The 19,967-nt window shown below is 38.2% G+C and overlaps 1 protein-coding gene across 3 annotated transcripts in view; it reads left to right on the forward strand.

Moving 5' to 3' along the window:
- The first annotated feature begins 396 nt into the window (after positions 1–396).
- MCUB (mitochondrial calcium uniporter dominant negative subunit beta) overlaps positions 397–19,967 on the forward strand; it is a 32,353-nt gene continuing 12,782 nt past the window's right edge. Inside the window, exon 1 of one of the 3 annotated variants that reach the window (XM_087962953.1) lies at positions 397–723. In XM_087962953.1, the coding sequence (XP_087819079.1) occupies positions 586–723 (138 nt within the window). In that variant the 5' untranslated portion in view covers positions 397–585. Of the gene's footprint in view, positions 814–19,967 lie in introns of all 3 variants that reach the window. The other 2 variants (XM_026668685.2, XM_087962952.1) reach the window with 2 other exon arrangements.

Consider the following 19,967-nt stretch of genomic DNA (forward strand, 5'->3'; position numbering starts at 1 on the left):
GCCGAATCACTGGAAGTCGAAGCCTTTGAGGAGCTGAAAAGCGTGAAAAGGGTTCTTGGCTCTGATCGTGATAAAATCTTTTAACTTTTCGGGGTGACCGGGTTACTTGTTTAAGGACTGCAGCGGGCACACCCGCCTTGTCACAACGTCTCTCGCTTCACGCCTTGCGATTTTCAATAAACCGCCCAGTTCACAAGCCTCCCCCCGCAAGCCAAAGACAAAAAGCTGCCTTCGGAACGGAAGAACTCCGAACCTCCGCTTCGAAACGGGACTTTCTCTCTCTCTCTCTCTCCCCTCCCCCGCCTCCACTTTTCCCTCAGCCCCACCCCTCGCGCGCCTTTCGCCGACCCGAAGAAGGGCGGGAGAAGGAATAGAACGCGAGGAAGCCACGCCCTCTCCTTTAAAAGCCCGCCCCTTGTGTTTGGCGGCAGCGGCGTTGTGGAGATCCGAGCTCGCGACGGAGTCTCGCGCCCGAGCGAGCATCGCCTCAGAAGAGCGGGTGCGCACGCTCGCCCCGATGCCTCTTTCCTCCTAGCCTAGCCAGACGAAGGGCGCGCTTGGAGGGAAAGACGCCGGGAGGGAGAGATGCTCTCTGCGGCTCACCGGTTGCTCCGAAGCTGCCGAGGGACATGGCGAGCCCCGTCTCGGATTCCGATGCTTCCGGGCCCTCCTTCGGCCGAGGGAGGGCGAAGTCCGGGCGGCTGCTTTCTCCTCCTCCGAAGGGTCCGGTTGCAGGTGAGGCTAGAAACTCGCCCTCTCGAGAACGGCGGCGGACTTCATTGCTCTCCTTCCCTTTCAGGCCTTAGGAAAGAGGTTGTTTTTATTTATTTTTTTGATTGCACGCTTCCCGTCAGGCAAAGACGAGAGTTGGGCAAAGGGAGGGAGGCTGGCTGGCAAGCGGCGTTAACTTCTCTGGCGTCGCTTCAGGAAAGCCTGGAACTTAAGCCTCCCTGTGGAGACGCTGGGCTAGGAATAGAGAAGGCGAAAGTTGGAGTTCGGCTTGGAAATGAGTCTCCTTTCGCTTTCTTCCGCCCCGGTCTAGCCTCCCTCCTTTATTTTTCTCTCAAGCTTTAGCGAATGCAATCGTCGTTTCTCCCCCCGAGGAGAAACCCGGGTCCTCCTGCCGCTGAGGAAAGCGTTTTTCTTCTCTCTTCTTGCAGACATTTCGCTGACTTGGACGTTCAGGAAAAATAGCATCCTTGTTAAAAGTTTTCCGTTTAAAAAAAAAAAAAAAGTTTATCTGCTGGCATTCAAACACAGTGCGCGTCTCGAGTACATTTTCCACAGAATCGGATCAGAAAACATCCTGTTTAGAGAGCCTTCAATCATGGCCTCGCTGGTGGTTTGTAGTCCATTTTAGAATAATGCAAACCGTCTTGTGTTAAGTTAAGGGGAAATAAGGACAGCCTCAATGGTGTCCGCTAAGTTGCCATAGATCATGAAAACAATGAAGAAATGAGCTTTATTCTGCCAGTGCTCTGAATTTGCAATATAGGCAGGCAATTTTTAAGCTAAGCTGTTGTGAATTCAGCTTGTGTTGTTGGTAAATTCAGAAAATTAGGTTTGTTATCTGGAGGTTGGTGTGTTTTACAGAGTTAAGCCTTAAAAGATTTTATTCACTGCTGATTAAAAATGGATAAGTATGTATGTCAGCCCATATTGTTTTCTTCAGTGCTTAGAAACTGTGTGTAGTTTCAAACTAGGCATTCATACTTCAGTGGTCTCTGCTTTCTGCTAACGCTGAGAAAATTCATAGTTTTAAGCCAACTTTTTTCTATTAATGTATTTACAGTTTGGCGAAAGTTCAATAGTATACTCCTTTTGCAACAGAGTAAAGAATGAAGAAATGTAGAATTTGATTAACATTTTAATCTGTAGCTCTGCCTATTTTTGAAGGATCTCCTTGTTAATTAGGCTCCAGAACACGTAGAAAGTCTGTGGCAGTTACTAGAAGGGACTAATCACTTCAGCTGAAGAACATTGTGATCAAATGAAAAAAAATGAAATTTAGAAAAAGATGCTGCAATAATAAGGGTACTAATGAATCACTATCCAAATTAATACAATTTTCCATCATAATGTTACGTGCTTTTGAAACCCAATGATTCCAAACTGATCAACAGAAGTTCCCCTATCAACAATTTTATAGATACATTTTGCTAAGCCATCATACAATCTAATAGGAATTTGTGAGTTTCTGGACATTTTAGGAACAAATGTAATTTGGCAGCGGTTATTGCATTGTTTGGGAAAAATAGGAGTGAAAGTAATCAGCATCAAAACCTTTTTGTTTCAAAATATCTACCCACCATAACTACCACTTTTGAAATAAAAACAATTGTGCATTAAAGTGAAATTTCTAAATAGAATCTTATATCTGAAGTTCCTAGTGAGTTCCCTTGCTATTACAGAAGACTTGGCTAATATAAAAAGGTTAATCTTGTTAACATTAAGATTGTATATATCCAGCATTTTTTGGATGTGTCATTATGTAACACAAACTAGAACCCCGTCATAACAGTTTATTATCCGTGTAGGTTTCTATTTGATTTTCTCTTAGTATTGAGTAGTTCAGTAGTCATGTAGGAGTAGAATTGGAGGGGCAATCATATTCGCTTACAGTTTTATTACTGGGATGAGCATCTTGTAGTCCCAAGGCTCCAGACCTCCTTTTTATTTAACCCTTTAAATCCCTTTGACTACAATTGCTGAAAATAACAGAATTTCCTTCCAGTGTGAGGTGGGAAATGTGCGAGAATTTGTTTTGAATATCAGAACTAAATGGTAGTCAAAGCACTTTTGCACATAAATCAGATCTTCCAGTTATCATTGTCTTTTATGTCAACGGTCCCCAATCTTTCTTTCTTTGTGGACTGACAGGGGAGGGGATGATTTTGCATGAGCGCAGTTCCATTTGTGCAAGCAGTGGACACACACCCACCTGCCGCTCACTCGAATAGAGCTTCGCACTCACCCATTATGCACTCAAGTGGAGCTGCACACATACTTGCCTGCTGCTTCCACAGCCCGGTTCCAATCAGGCCATGGCCCTGTACTAGGCCGTGAGTTGGAGACCCCTGTTTGAGATAATATTCGGGAAGGAAAGTTACCATATTTTTCTGATTATAAAACGTTCTGGACTATAAGAGGCATCTAGCTTTTGGAGAGAAAAACAAGAAAAAATCTGCCTCTTTTTATTATTATTAATATAAATAGAGCAACATGTTCAAAATCCATATAGACAGTGTGTTGTCTGGCTTTTGAACATGTTGCTCTTTCTATTTATATTAATAAAAAAAATCTGCCTGTCTCCCAGCATCCATCCGGTATTCTGGCCCATATGCCACCACCGTGGTCTGTTTGCACCGCTGCCACCAGTTCTAGAACAGCTGATCGACGCCACACCAACCCCTTCACCCCCCCACCACCACAATATTAGCTGTATAAGACGCACAGACATTTCAACCCACTTTTTTGGGTGGGGAAGTGAGTCTTATACTCCGAAAAACAGGGTATTTGTTATGTCAATTAAATGGCATATCTTCATGACAGTCTACAGCAGATAATTCGGAGAATTAATTTTTGCTCATTCCTGAGTTAATGCTTATAAGTCAGTGATCAACAGTATAGCAGTTCTATTAAACAGATCTCCAAAATTACTGTTATATTCTTATGTGAGCTCATGTAATATTTGATTGAAAAGGGCAATTCTTCTCTTATAGGGCAATTTCTAAAAATTGAAAGGGGAACTGTACCATTACTGATTCATGAAAAGCTTGCTGACTCCTTCTACTGGAGACAGACACCTTATATAAGTGAATCACAGTACTGTATTCACTCTGTTTTAACCATGGTTTGTTAAATAACACACAGGGGTTGGGTTGACACACATGATTTAAAACTTGTCAAGTGCCAGAGAAATCAGGAGATCCAGGCAGTTCAAATGGGTATATAAATTTATTTCAAGCTTAATCTCTATAAGAATCTGAATTACTAACAGCCAAAGGAAATTGGTGGTAGAGAAGAGTAGAAGGCATTCAAGAAGGGTTGGACTCTTTTGTGGGCACGAAGGGACTCCTGACTGATGATGCATTTCATGACTCTTCCCAGCCTGGTCATCTCTTACAAAACCACCGAGACTGGGATCTCATGTATTCTTTAAAGATTTGTTTCAATTGGCTTTAAAAGTGCTGTTATAAATATTAAAACAATATTGATCCAATATATTTTTATTGTCTAGCTTTATACTATTTGATCCTGTGGGGTGACTATTGTCTTGTAAAATAGTTTTTTTAATGGTAGGTTGGACTGCATCCAGGTGCTTAACACTGGTTCTTGTGCTGATATAATATCTGCAACATGTGAAACAACTGTGCTTATTTTTTATTGAAATATAAACCTGTCATTGTAAATTCTTAAATCACTAGCAAATATCCATAACAGAGACCCTATAAAAACAAAAATACCATGTTGGTCTATGGAAAAAGTTCTGAAATATTTCTCATAATAATGTCAGCAATATACTCTTCTAGTCTGATGCATAGTTAGCAATCTTTTTCAAATTTTGCTAGGTTTCAATATGCAGATATTGAATTGGAAATAGGCCACCAGACTTAAGTTAATTTTTTTATATTTTTACGTTTTCCCCACAAATGCTTATATAAACATGAATTTGCATGTTGCTTTTGAAACTAAGTATGTGTACAAGTGTAATTACAATTCTGCATTTAAAAAGAATGCTACAGCTTCAAGCATTCTGGAACCAATAAGCATAACTCTGTAAAACTTAGATAATCAGATTTATGAAGAGTCAACTGAATTCCTTTCTTGGAATTATGGAAATGTATGTATGCTACTATTTTGTGAAATTCCTTTAATTTTTCTTTTCTACTCAGTAGTTCACACATCATCCCTTCTGTTTATTAATACTCTTGCTTCAGTTTGAAATGCAGTTAAGCAGGTTTAGTTAATTTGGAAATATTATTTGCCATGTTTCAATAAGAATTCAATGAAAAGGTTTCTAACAATACCAAACAAGGTGTGTCGAATTTTTCTTTCTGAATCAAACTCAATTCCCAATTATCAGATAGCTGCAAACCACATTCAACAGTTTTCACAACTGCTGCTCATATTGGCTTCTGGGTAAGGACTAATGGCAGGTTATGTGCCCTGTGAGCAGCTCTGTGTGGGGACACCCCTACAGTGGAATCATTGGTGTGATGGAATATACAACTGCAGACATATTTAGTTTGACTATGTCATGTAAATCAATATAATAACCCCACCCAACCACCAATACTCTTCTACCAGATTTCTATCCTAAATCTATTCATAAAATGGGATTATTTTGCTGCTGGTTCTAGTAGAATAGATTGCATGGATCATGGATTGCATGCACAGTAGGTTACAGTCTGAGATAATTTTCATTTTTTTCCTTATAGTTTTACCATCCATAAGGCAATTACAGGTAGAAATATCAAAAGTTATTGTTGGTCAATCATCTTTAAAATGTCTTATTTAATGAATTAATATCAGTTTTATTGCAAGCAAACTTTTAAAATAATTTGTAAGAAGCTTCTATTATAGATCATGTCTGTTCCTGATTCTTGTAATATTAGAATAGTGGTCATAACAAAATCTGTTTAGGGCATCTGGTACATTATGCTGATGTATTAAAAATAATCTTAATGCTTTTTGGGATGTTACTGCATCAGTTCAGAAACTGGTTTAAAACAGAGTGAAGTTATACTTACATATTCCAACCAACCTTCTGTGAACCAATTAATAAAGCGGGATTAAATCATGATGTTATTAATCCAGTCTTTTTGTTTGCAGATTGTGTCTTGACATGCTGGTTTATCCAGTTGATGGATAAACAATGTCTTGTGCACAGACTAAGTCATTTTGTATTCTAGTCTATGGAGATTCTTAGTCTTCCAGGTCATGGCTGTCACAAAGCTGCTTTTTCAAAAGGCAACTGGATGTTCTTGAATTTTGATCACATGACCATGGGGATGCTGCAATGGTCATAGGTGCAAAAAATGGTCATGAGTCACTTTTTTCAATGCTGACTTTGAATGGTCACTAAATGAATGGACTATTTGTATTTTGAGGGTTTTACTTAGCAGTTCCAGAGGCTTGAAAATAGGAAACCTAGGAAAAATTACTCCTATCAGTGGACCAATCGACATTTTATTTTCCCAGCTTCCTGCTGCTGGATAATAATGCGTTTGAAAAATAAAGCTTCAGGTGGCATCTTCTCACGCCCTGGTGTATAGTAGTGTAGGTTTTTCTATTTCTCAAAAGTGTCTAATGTATACATAATTGTACAGTATCATGATCACATCTCAGGATACTGCTGGCTGCTTTGCACAGTCCTTTATGTGACTAGTATTTGCTAAGCCCATTATTGTATGTCTATCCAGTTAATATCTTATTAATGTGCTGTTATCCCACTGAGTTCATTTTCTAATAGATTTTATTTTGGGGTAAATGGGAAAGGCATTATATCTAATCAAGGTATGAAATCATACCTTGATTAGATACAATCAAGATATATGCCGCAATCTCCTTTAAAAACAAAATTTAATTGCTTGGAAGTGGTCAGATTGCCTTAACACATTTTTACAGGTGACAGATCTTGTTACTCATAATTACCCAGTCACAAAGTAGTTTGACTTAATGTGCAATGTTTCTTGGTTTGATAGATCTGTCAATGAACAATTCATTTTCCCTAATGTGTTTCTGGTAGAAATGACATTTGAGCCATCTTCATCTGCAGTGGAGTAAAAGAATGGGTTAAGTGTGGGATAAAAATAGATATTTGTCATCTGGTTTCACAATTATAGTGACTTCAGGTTTGCCCTGTTCTTTCCACAAAAAGTAATGCAGGCTTTCACTTCTATCTGTGATGCATTTATTACATTTTTCACCTGATTCATATACATGTTGAGCATGTTAAATGCCAGATGTTGATATATTAAAAAAATCTCAAAGCAAATTAAACACATTTGTGTGTTAAAATATAAAATTATCCTTTTCTTCTAGGATATTTCAGCATTGAGGAAAGCAATCAGATCATCTTATTTCAGTTAGAAGAGATTTGCTTCCTTCAGCACTTCTAACAACAAAATTTATCCATCTTCTGCTTTTTCTTCTTCTTCAGCATAATGGAATTGAAAGTGGCATGCTGCCATCACCGTGTTTGGCTGGAAGAGAGGATGCTGCTACTTTCAAATGAAAAATATTTGCTTATTTGTAACTTTAATTACATAACATTATAACCATCTCAGCTTTTCTTGGAATTAATTGCAGAAGCCCACCATTGAAAATAATTTACAAAAACAAAATGATCTAAAATAAAAATCATGTTTGTTGCCAGCCAAATAAATATTTTATTATTATATTTTAATCATACCTTTATTACTTTATAAGTAACTCAAGACAGCGAACATGCTAATACTCCTTCCTCCTCCTGTTTTCCTCACAACAGCCCTGTAAAATAGGTTGGGCTGAGACGGAATGTCTGGCCCAAAGTCTGTTTGCTTTCATGCCTTAGGCAGGATTAGAACTCATCATCATCTTATTTCTAAGCCACTACCTTCATCACTAGACCAAACTGACTGTCTATTATTCAATAGGAATCATAAATATTTCTGTTGAAAGTTCTAGCTAGTACACTTTTAACAATTTGGGAAGGGGAATTTTCACTCTGAAAATATTTTATTGTTTTCCAAATATTTATGTTATGTTAATATTTATTTTATAGGTAGTCCTCAACTTCCAACCACAGTTGGGGCTGAAATCAGGTTCTAAGTTACATGACCAGGCCTTTTTTGCGGAGAATTTTTGTAGCGATTATTAGCTGAATCACTGTGATGGTTAAGCAAATTCACAGTCATTAAGCAGATAGTGAAGTCATTAAGTGAACTGATTATTCCAAATGGGCATTTTTTTTGCTGGAAACTGGCATAACTCACAAATTGCAGTTATGACCATGGGATATTGCAACTTGTCATAAAGGTGAGCTGGTTTTCAAGTACGTGAAATACAGCCATGTGACTGGGGAAAGAGAAACATTTTACAATGCCAAGAAATGCTTTACAGGTACAAAGCATCCATTCCAAATCCGTTATAACGTGGAATGTTTGTCAAACAACCAGTAAGTTGAGGACTACTGTAATGTGTTCAGATAGTGTCTTTCTGGTTGTGTAAAGTTATCATTTGGAGACTGAGTATGGTATTAATATATATGAACTATAAAATGTCAGAATTATTTTGTTTAGTAGTATTTAAAATTCACCATATACAGAAGGGAGCCATTGTGGAACACTAGTTGGCAGATTCTGCAATCTCCTGATTTTCCTTTAATGCTGTATGGCAGGGGTCACCCACCCCTGGTCCGTGGACTGGCACCAGTCCGTGGCAGGCCAGCAACCGGTCCACGCAAACAAGTGAAGCCCCATCCGCAGGATGCAAGCAGCACATGAAATCATGCCTCCTCCGATCCATGGAAAAATCTTTCTCCACAGAACTGGTCCCTCGTGCCCAAAAGGTTGGGGCCACTGCTGTATGGCATACTTGGTGAAAACAGTGTGGAAAGCTGTCTTATGATTTTAAAGGATCAGGAAACAGAATTCATTAATATTTATTGATTCCAAGAAGGAATAAAGCTTCTTAATTTTTCTCAGCATAATGATATAATGATTGCAAGTGCTACTACTGGACTGTTGTATTTTTCATAAGAAGCTTATATGCTATAAACGCTACCTTCCAATAACTGGCTTGGAGTAGCTGCATTACAGAGCATTTGAGGCTACCTCAAGCTTCAGTTCTATACAAAAGTGGAACAATGCAGGTGCAGTATTAAATTGGAGATGTATTTGCTGCAGTGCCCTAATTCTGTGGCATAATGAAAATTCTAGGTTTTTCATTTGACTGGGTTTGCCCAGATAACTGTCCCAGATTTGGATTTGATTGAGAAAAAAGGGTATGGAATATGCTGGCCTATGAACAGAGCGTCTGTTTCTGGCTCATTAAAGCAGTTGTGCTTTTTCCCAAGACTCAGTAACTTTCATGAAAGCCTCACTGCAGTAACCATCCAACTCTGATGCTGCTACAGCTGCTTTAATGGATGGTAGACGGGTTCTGAGTTCCAAAACACTTCTTCCACACTGTATCATGACAGAATTCAAATAAAGAAGGAAATATTCTCTTTAGATGCACATTAATTTTACATTGGTCTATCAATGGTTCATTTAATTTGGAAGTCCATTAAAGACCAACATAATATCAAAATGCAAAAGGATATTCTTAGGCACATTGTATGAGTTTGATCTTGGTTCAGTTTAATTGGGTTCCTGTTTATTTTTATACTCAATTCAATATGCTGGACATATTTTTTGAGACAGCAAATGGTTTGGAAGGAATCTTTCCCTTACATCATCTGTTTTAAATTAATCAATACCAGAAACATTTCTGGAGTTGTTGTTTTTTCTGTGATGGCATTATGGCTCTGGAATATTGAAACCTATTGTTATTGTTCTATTTGAATTTACTTAACTTTTTATTTTGGTGGGCTTTTAATGTGTAATATTTCCTCATTTTTCTTGCTTAAGAGTTTTATGTATATAAGTTTAGAACAGCTGGGATTTATATTGATTTATGTTTATTTTTCACTCTTCTCCTCAGAGCATACAGCGAAATGCATCACATAAATGATTATTTCATAACATAATGATCAGTAATATTTGAAATAGTTCTACTAACAGCCTCTTTATTTTTCTGATGGATTCTTATAAAGGCAGACTGGAGGCTTCATCAAAATTATGGAAGTAATTGCCTTCTTTAATACTCCTAAGTTGAGACAGATCATATGGGAGAGTGTTACATGGAGAAAATAGTATTTATCTGAACGTTGAAATGTTCCTAGTATGGATTCCCAGGTTTCTGCTATTATTTTGTGATTGCTAACTCAGTCACAGCTAACTAAATAGCTTTTAAATGTGCTTGGTTGGGCTGAGAGACCAAGCCACGTCCAACAGTAAAAAGTAATCCTTTCTAAATTTGAATAGAGGTATCATGTAAAGAGAACAACTATTATCTATACAGAATCAAGGCTTGTTTTGCCTTTGGTAATATATATTTCTTACTTATGCCTATTGCATTCCAGGAACCTGGAGGAGAGATTTTAAAGAGAAAGGAGCAGCAAAGTAGGATCAGTGGAATGATCAGTAAATGATTTTATCAGAAAAATATAAATTTGGAACTTTAACAATACCTGACCTAGTCCTACATAAAATTAGCTTTTTGCACAAAATGTCTTAACAAAAAATTCACTTTTAATATATTGAAGCATTATTACTCAATTTTACTTTTCAAAAAAATCATATGCCATAGCCACTGCAGATTGATAATGGAGAAAAATTCCCTCTTCTCAGAACTAAACATAGACAAAGAAAGAACAAAAGTAAATTCATGGTAATAAAGCTTCTCAATAGATGTTATACATTTTTATCAGAAGGGAAGGTCATTTAAGACAAAACACTTATGATACACTAGCACAGAGGATTAGGAAGGTATGTCCAATGAAGCAATATTATAAATATGAAATTCATGGCTTGAAAATAGTTTTCAGTATAATTGAAAAGTTTGCAGCATAATTGTTCAATGTATGGATGCTCTCTGTGAAGAATGAGCAATGGTAAATCTAAGGAAGGTAATGTTTAGTTAGTAATAACATCTGTGCTATGTTGAATGATTGCCTTATGGTATCTCTTAACTGTATTACCAAGAATGGCAAAATGTAATATATCATTTCAGGTGTCACTACTTTTCAAAGCAGTGCAAAAAGCCTGCAAACATTGCACGACGTGTATGTCCTTTGAAAATACTGGTATTTCATGCAGTGACTTACAATCCAGTTAGTCATAATATTTGGTATTAGGTCATGTGGTATTTGGTCATGCATTGAGTAATCTTCTTTTTCCCCTGTGGGGCTTGTGGGATGAGCTTGTAAGAAGAACTGAAAACAAAGACAGGAATGTATTTTTGACCAGGGGCTAGAATTGCCTTGCTCTGGTACACGTTCAGAAAATCTTGCTTTTTTGTTAAGTCAAGCTAGGAATCAAGCAGTAAATGTTCAGAATTGCAGCGAGAGAACTAAAATAGTTAAGGCCAGATTATAATCAGGCCTTGCTTATTGTGGATTTCCTGAGGAAACACTCAGCTGAACATGAAAATAGGACAATTGAGTACAAGAATTAAATAATTCTGCAGTTAAATACAACAGTTGATCTGCCTCCTTCCTTAATTAGTAGTGAACAGACTTCTTTTAATAATTCCAAAACTCCTCTTGGCCCGCAAAACAAAACCATTATCTTTTATGTGAGTTTAAATTTGTTGTTTTGAAGAATTATTTTATTTTATTTGTTATAGAAGCTTTTGCTTTTTTATTGGTTGTGCCTATAAATATCCTATAAATAAAGGGTTTCATGGAATTATTTATAATTAGAAATTTCAAATGGGTTGGCTTTTTCATTTGAATGAAATCAAGATAATCAGGTGATGTGATTTCTTTATTGTATTAAATATACTGGTAGGTGGACACTGATGCCACATGACTGCAAGTAGGTATGGGAAGGGGCATTATGGAGACAGATGTGGGGTTTCTGTGGGCGGGCACACACGACAGAGTACAAATCTCTGGGAATCCAAATCCCGCTTAGGAGGCTTTTGGGGATGAAAAACAGCAGGAGCAACTTAGGAGTGCAACTTACAATGTTCTCCATTGACTTTGCTTGTGAGAAGCTGGCAAGGAAGGTTAGAAATGATGATTACATGATCATTGCAAATGTTTTAAGTGCAAGCTGGTACCAAGTGCCTGAATTATGATCATGTGACTGAAAAGGTTGCAACGATTGGAACTTTGTCTACAGTCACAAGCCTGCCTACTTACTGTATATTGCTTACTTTTACTTATTTGATATAGAACTGTTCTGCTTTACTTTTTTGGCTCTTTGAGGCTGACTGCATAATCCACACATTCTCACATGGCAGCCAACCTTCTTTCAAATTCCTACTGCAGAATCATAGTGAAGGTCTTGCTATTCTCCTCCCCTCCCCTGCCCTCCCCTCCCCATCCCTCCCATTCCATTCTTTTTGGCAATTTGTGCTCAATGTAGTCTGAAAGAGGATGGGAAAACTTTTATTTAAGAGGCCCTATTAAAAACACTAAAAATTACGTGTAGTACAATTAATATTATACTGAAAAGCTGATATACTGAAATGCCTAATGCAGACTGGAGCTGGAAAGGCCACCGTTTTGGATTACCTTGGGTCAATCATTACATCCCAGATTATGGAATCAACTCATTTCATATTTGAAGTAGATGTTTGATATTTGAAATGGTTGTTTTGAATTTGAGATTTTTGCATACCCTTCCTTGTGTCTGTTAGAAGGTGGTATCAAGCTGTGTTGTCTTCTACCACCATCGCAAATTGTGCACCCCAATCTCAATGACTCCAGGTTATATCTTGTCTTGTTGATGATGAACAGCTATTTCAGAGGAAGATGTTGTGAGCTATAAAGAAAGACAGCTTTCTGTGAGGGATGCTTTGTACATTTTTGATAAAGATTTATTTGTGTATTTAATTTGTAAAGACAACACTGTTTTTCAGGATTTCTTCAGAATCCAGGTGACTTAAGCATTCATTGCAGTATTTGCCCTGCTTGCATTCCTGACTATGTACAGCCTGGATATTAATAGCTTGGTTCACATGTTGTGCTAAAACATAAATTTCTATGAAGATGATGTACTGAATAAATTGCATGAAAGTATAAACCTTAGTTTGCAAATCACAGTAGCTGAGTTCATAAAATCAAGTAAAACCACATAATTTAATGTATTGTATGGGCCTGGTTGATCCATTTCTTCACTTTCTTGTATAGTTTTAACACTATGTCTTGGTTCCTGTCTTTTATTTGCTTGCCATTAGTGTTAAAAATGTCACCTCCAAAAAGTATTTGCCTGTCACAGACATAATTGATTGGTTGATATCCTTGTGATTATGGGAGGGATGTCTTGATTCACAGAACCAACAGTCAACCTTCAATAGATAACCACACCACGAATCAATTTGGTGGAAAAAGTGTGAGATAACTGAAATAAGTAAGCAGGTGTACAATTATTGATTGGTGTGTAAAATTCATCAACAGGCAAAATCTTTTTGATGTACAAAAAAGAAACAACACCCTTCCTTTCTAAGGAATAGGATTCAATATGACACAGAATTTGTGTGTTGATGACAAAAGGTATGACCTAGATGAAAACTGGATATACATGGATCTTAGCAATAAATGGAAATCAGTACAGTACATTTGAGAAAGTATTTTTCAAATGCTCAGATATTTTTATATGCCTCCTTAATTTCATTTAATTAATATTCTTTGCATTTAAAGCCAATTGAGATAATTGGTAGAAATGAGTAGCGAGCAGTTTTCAGACTATCAGTCTTCCTTTTTGTATTTTCAAAATAGTCAAATGCTATCTTTTCCAGTGTTAACTGTAATGGCATTAGTTTCCTTCCTCTCCAGATTAGAAGAGCTACTTTGAAGAAATAAGAATAAATGAGAATCATTTGTCATTTTTTTTTTCCGTTGAAGAAGTAGGAAACTGTATTAACAATAGCCAATGAGATTTCAAAGTAACAGAGATAAAAAATTAAATTATTTTCATGCCTGCCAATAGTTAATACAAATACAAACTATATATTCCTGAAAGCACTTTATATGACACACACATATCTTCAGTAGTAGAAACATCATTAAATATACTGCTGGATACTAATAATTTCAATTATGTTTTAATACATTTAATTAAAATGGTTATTTTTCCTGGTCTATTCATTTTTTGGAGCATGGCTCTAATATAGTAGATCAGTTAAAGACTGAGTGCAACATTTGGTCACCAAAATTGTGCACCCCAATTTAGTAATTTAGCAAATTCAAATTTTGTTCCTCATCTGTTGATAATCTAAAGTGGAATTACAGCTACTCTTTTTATGGCTGTTGAGAGAATACAAAGTTGTATTCAGAAGAGAGGATCACACAGAACTTTATTTGATAAATATGAGCACTGTCTACTACTGTAAAATTAAACCAATCAGAAAGATCCATTAATTTGTTTTCTGGTATAACTGTCCCAAAGATGCTTTTTCAAAAGGCAACTGGACTTTGTTTGTTTCTCTCTGAAGACATTTTGCTTCTCAAGAAGCTTCTTCAATTCTGACTAAGGCGGAGAATGGAAAGATTTCTTCCTTCCATTCTCCACCATTTAATCGGAACAAAACAAGCTTCTTGGATGAGAAGCGAAATGTTGTCAAGGAAAAACAAAGTCCAGTTGTCCTTTTGAAAAAGCACCTTTGGGACGACTGTGACCTTGGATGACTGAGAATCGCCATAGACATTCTGGTATAACTCCACAGCAAAGCTTGAACAGCTCAGCTCTGTGTAGATACATTATTGTCTTTTTTACTTGAAGTATAGCAAAGAATCCTACAGCATTTTAATAGTAAATAAATACCTATTTTAGCCATGCAATCCTGTTTTCATCTATTTTTCACCAAAACATATCCTTAATTTTCTGCAATCATGATCAAAGAGAAATCCAGGGACCACAACAAGGGGGCTTTAGGCACTGCTAGACAACCATTCCTTTTTATATGATGAATAAGGTTTGTAAAGTATTTAAGATGTCATAATATTATACAAAAGACTAAGAAAGCTATTTCTATGGAAGTAGCATTTTAAGTGGATGTGTATACATATTACAGCATGATGTACAGCCTTCAAATTATATTTATTTAATAAATAAATTAGGGAAATCATATTGAAATTGTGTATTTCACCACGAACCATTGAAAACCTCTTTACAGAATTAGATATTTAATTTATTCATTGTGTTTTGTAATGTGATATTCTTTCTTCATACACACACTAGTTTTAGTATTCTTTTATTTATTACCGGCTAATTTATGTTTGCTGTGGTGCATGCATTCAGCAATGTTCTCTCATTCATTTTGAATAAACAGAAAGTCATTTTTCATCTGCTAGTATGTGTCACACTGGGAATCTGTCTATGGCTTGTGGAAGCAGAAATCCTCAAGTGATTTTAGCTGTTTGTTATTATCTTTGACATCCACTTGGAAAACTAATCTACCTTTTGCCAAATTCTGCCGCTTATTCTATTCGTATTTATTCAAAGCATTCAGGCACTGGCAATTGTTGTATGCAGGAAAGTGAATAGTAATAAAATACAGCTATATTTTGATAGGATCTTTTTGTGTAGTGCAGCCCATTCACAGCATGGTCCTGTACAACTGAGTCCCTTAATGCGGATAAATCTAAGAGAGTGTGTAATGACATCAGGATTTAATTTTGATATTAGATTCCTTGCCAGTTTCATTTAACTAGAAGCTAAAGATTGATATTTTTTTCTTATTAAGAGGATGAAGACAGGCACGTGTTTACAGCAGTTAGTCTTAAAATAGAGTGATGATAAATGAAAATTGACACAACCATTTTTCAGTGCTGTTGATAGTTTGAGTTATTAAAAATCACTTTTTATGTATATACATTGACAGTGCTGACTTTTGAAAGCTACCCAGTGTATTGCATTGCTTTTTTAAATTGCTACCCTTTTTTTGATGCTATGTAATTACATGTAAAATCAAATCACTTAGTAACCTTTTCCTTAATAATGAAACATGGTTAACATTATAGCCAGGTTAAATGGGATGATGATTGAATTGGACTGTTCTTTTTAATTTGTTCATAAGAGAAAATAAATGAGGGTGTGAGCAGCAGTGGTATAATCATGTCTGCTTAAGAGTATGTAATTATGAAATTTAAAAGAGAAATGTTAATGAAGGATTCCAAAAGAATATCTATCAACTGGATACATGGGACTTTCTTAGCTTAAAAAAATAGTAAATGTAGTACAGCAGGCTGCTTAGAAAAATGCAGGCACCTGTGCTGCCTTGCATGTGACCCTGTTCCCCTGAGTCAGCACAACAGAGTTGCTAATGAGACTGCAACCTTGAAACAGATGTGAAAGGAGACAGGGAGAGATGTGTGTTTGGAAGCTCTGCAGCTAGCAGCTGAGTAAAAGAAGGTGGTGTTCCTTCAAAGAGAGTGGATGGTCCACAGGTAAAAAAAATATAGAAGCACAGTAAAGCACAGTTGGAAAAGGTGCAAGTACTTGCTGGCCGTTAACAAGGAAAAAGAAGAGATCCTAGAGAGCGGAATAGGACAACTCACCACCGCCAGATTGCCACCACCAATTTGATGCAGGATTGCCACAGGACAATTCACCACAGGTGGCCAGAGAGAGAGCTGGTGAGCAGGCAAGAGCATGAGTGGGCAGAACTCAGTGTGTGCGGCGAGTGGGTGGATAGAGTGGTGGGGTATGTGAGTGAGTAGGCAATGCCTTGTGCTGCTGTGCCAAACTCCAGGACTGAGGACAGTGGATGTGGCAATGGTCACAGGCAGCTGAAGGGGAGAGCCGAGAAAGGGAGTGAGCACAACACGTGGGGTACAGCTGGTGAGTGAGCAGGTGGGCAGAGTATGTAGGTGGGGTGCAGCAGGTGAGTGAGTGGGCAGAATCATGAGGTGCAGTAAGTGAGGGGAGGGCAGAGTATGCAAGGTGCAGCGAGCAATGGGTAGGCAGAGTGCACCAAGCCTCTTCTGCCTGGAGTCTGATGAATGGGAACACAATCCACTTGCTCACTCGTCACCCCAGTTCTGCCTAACTGCTTGCTTACTCATCCAGCTCTCCCTCCAATCACACTTGACCACTGCCCCCACCACCCCCTGCCTCTTCTGCCTGGAACCTGGTCCAGTGGAGGCACATTCTGCCTATCTGCTCACTCACTGCACCTCGCGCACTCTGCCTACCTGCTCACTCACCTGCCCAGCTCTCCTTCCACCACCAATGTGGTCGCACCCTACAGGATCTGCCCTCCTGCTCACTTGTCCTGTGGACTCTCTCTCCAGCTGCCTGCAACAATTTTTCCCCATAGCAAGTTGGCTGTGTTGAGTTGTCCCGCATCGAGTTGGCGCCAACCAGTTGGCAAAGGAGTGTTAGCAAGCTGACAGTGGCAAGTTGGCCATGGTGAATTGGTTGTAGTCCTAGAACAGGGGTGTCACACTCAATTTCATTGAGGGCTGCATCAGGGCTGTGGTTGACCTGGGGGGGTGGGTGAGGAGGCATGGCCAACTGGGTAGATGTGGCCAGCTTGACACCACTCCCCAAACTGCTGGCATGTTTCCTCTTCACACTGGGTAGACCGGGCCGAAGCCACGCTGGCCCGATGTTTCCTCTTCGCATTGGGTAGATTGGGCCGAAGCAACACAGGTAGACTAGGCCAAAGCATCACGGGCTGGCCCCTTACATTTTCCAGAATGGCCCTGCAGGCCAGATCCAGCCCATGGGCCTTGTATTTGACACCCCTGCCCGAGAACATGTTAGGTTGCACCTCCAAGGTTTTCCAGGTGCTCCGGAAGCATATCATGAAAACATTAAATCCATTTTCTGTGAAACTTCAAGGGGTAGAAAGTAATATGATTGTTTCAATTTGCAGAAATACAGCACAAATTACAGATTTCAACAATTCAGTCCAGACAAGAGAAGAAGCTTGTGTTTTGATCTGCTCAAAGCCCTTCAGTAGATCAGCAGAAGTGACCCTCCTCAAATTTGGAAAAATAATATGATGGCACCCATACTATCCAAAGCATATCAACGCAAAAAGTTTCATGCTATGGAAAATACTCTATAGAATAGATGCTTGACATTGCAGGATGAGAACTGTTTTAGTCTATGATGGCAAAAAACCAGGAGGCATCCCTTTGTGGCTAATAAATTTTATTAAAACAAAGAGTTTTGAGCTTGTGATGACCCGGAGTATAACACAAACATAACAAAATCCAAAACGTAAACAAATGTCCTTTAATGCTTCCAACTTGGCCCTACTGTTCAATAATTCTCAGTTGAAGATAAAACATACTCAAAAATAGCAATACAGTCCGAACTTAATGAGCAGATAGAGGTGAAATAAAAAACCAAACAAACTACACTGATGAAAGTTCCACAACGGAATAGGATAAGTAATTACCAAATTCAAGGAGATAACAAGGCACAGTCTGTTGGAAGGACGCCAACCAAGGTAACTTCAGCCCAAAATAAAACACACTTTGCTTCTGGCAATGCTGTGTTGTCATTGTCGCTCTTATATACTAGTCTCCCCAGCTGCAACCAATGAGGAGGATCATGTCCGCTTCCTCTCTCGCAAGCCAAGTTGTTGCCTTCTCTGTTCCCCCCTGCGTATCCTAGAGGGGATGCAGAGGGGATGGGCCTGATTCTTCCTCTGACTGCCCAGCCGGCCTCTGCCCTTCCCCAGTCTCCTCCACAACCTCCGGAACCACACCTCCACTCCCTGTAGGCTGTTCCTCCTCTCCCTCAGAGTCTGACTCTAACAAGGGCATGAAAGAGCTGCAGCTCCCTTCATCGTTCTAGCTATTCTATGCATTTTATAAGTAACTCCTGATATGTATTGCATGATCTCTGTATTGGGCAGATTTATATTTGTCAGCCAAGAACATGCATTTGAAGTGGTGCATGGATGTGGTTCTTTCTATATCTTTTGTGATATATTAATTGGATTCCTTATTAAAATAGGGCACCTAGTATTCATCCAGTATTAATCAGACCTGTTTCAAAGGCTGGAGCTCTGAACAGATGTTTTGGTCAAATGCTGATTTTAAAGGAGGCTTCAGATTTAGGTGCTAGTTTGTTTTTTCAACATTAAAATTTTGACTAGTTCAGATTACATATGTTATTTTTAATTTTTATCATAGATAGCAGCCTCAGCAGTTGGAAGTGATCTAAGTTCTTGTGCTCTCTTTAATTTTGTAAGCCTCCCAGAATCACTATATATGAGTTGAGCAGCCTTTTTTCCCCTTTTAACGACCCTGTAATTCCTTGCATCGGGGTGACTCAACAGAGCTCAAGTGTTACTGGCTGGATGTCCTTCCTGACGCCTACACGGAGTTTGAGGCAGACAATTACGCCCAGAAAGAGAACTATCTGCCATTACTTAGGATCAAATTTACGGACTGATTGTGAGGCTCCATCTCTAGGCCACTGCACCCCTTAGTTGGGCAGCCACAAAAATATGTTTAATAAATAATAAATCTCTGAGGGAGCCTGATATTTAGTGCAAAGATTTCATTTCCCACAATTAAAATATTCATGCTATAAAATTAAATCCTTTTTTTTCCTTGGGAGACCATTCCAATTTTTATGTTCAAAATCAAATTTGGGTATAAGTGTATCCCAATGAATGAGTAAAGTAGGGGGCAGTGAACCACTCAAAGGTAGCTTTGAGTTCTGTTATAATTAAATCATATTATCTGAACATTTGTAGGGACCTTTACCCTGCCGTTGTGCTTGCATTTTTATTCTGCTGATAAATTTATTGTTGATATAATCTTGTATTTGTGCTGTTCCTGCAAGATCAAGTGGTTGGTTTTTACAAGGTATTGAATTTGCAATACTGGCTGTAAAAATGTAATTAAGTAGTGATGCTCTGGCTGTTTTCATTTCCTAAATCATAAAATGCTTCTGCTAATAATCTCAACATGAAATATAGAATGCTGGTTATTGGTTGCAGAGTATGGGCCAAATAAAATATAGTGGGGGTAAATCAATAAGCAAACTTTAGGTGTTTGTTGTAGAATTAAGATTCAGTGTGAGAGAATTGCTCACCCAGCAAACTTACCATGCTTTTTTTGCAAAATGTTTAGTTAGAGGTTTTTCCCCGTACTGTGGCTCTTTGTGATTAGAAGTAAAATTCTTCTTGTGCAGCATAGACAACTAGAATGAAATTGGATATCCAATTCACTCCAAGCA

The sequence above is a fragment of the Notechis scutatus genome, chromosome 4, assembly GCF_049901735.1.
Source record: "Notechis scutatus isolate UNSWTSFEM ecotype Mainland chromosome 4, rNotScu1.2, whole genome shotgun sequence".
NCBI classification, from domain to species: Eukaryota; Metazoa; Chordata; class Lepidosauria; order Squamata; family Elapidae; genus Notechis; species Notechis scutatus.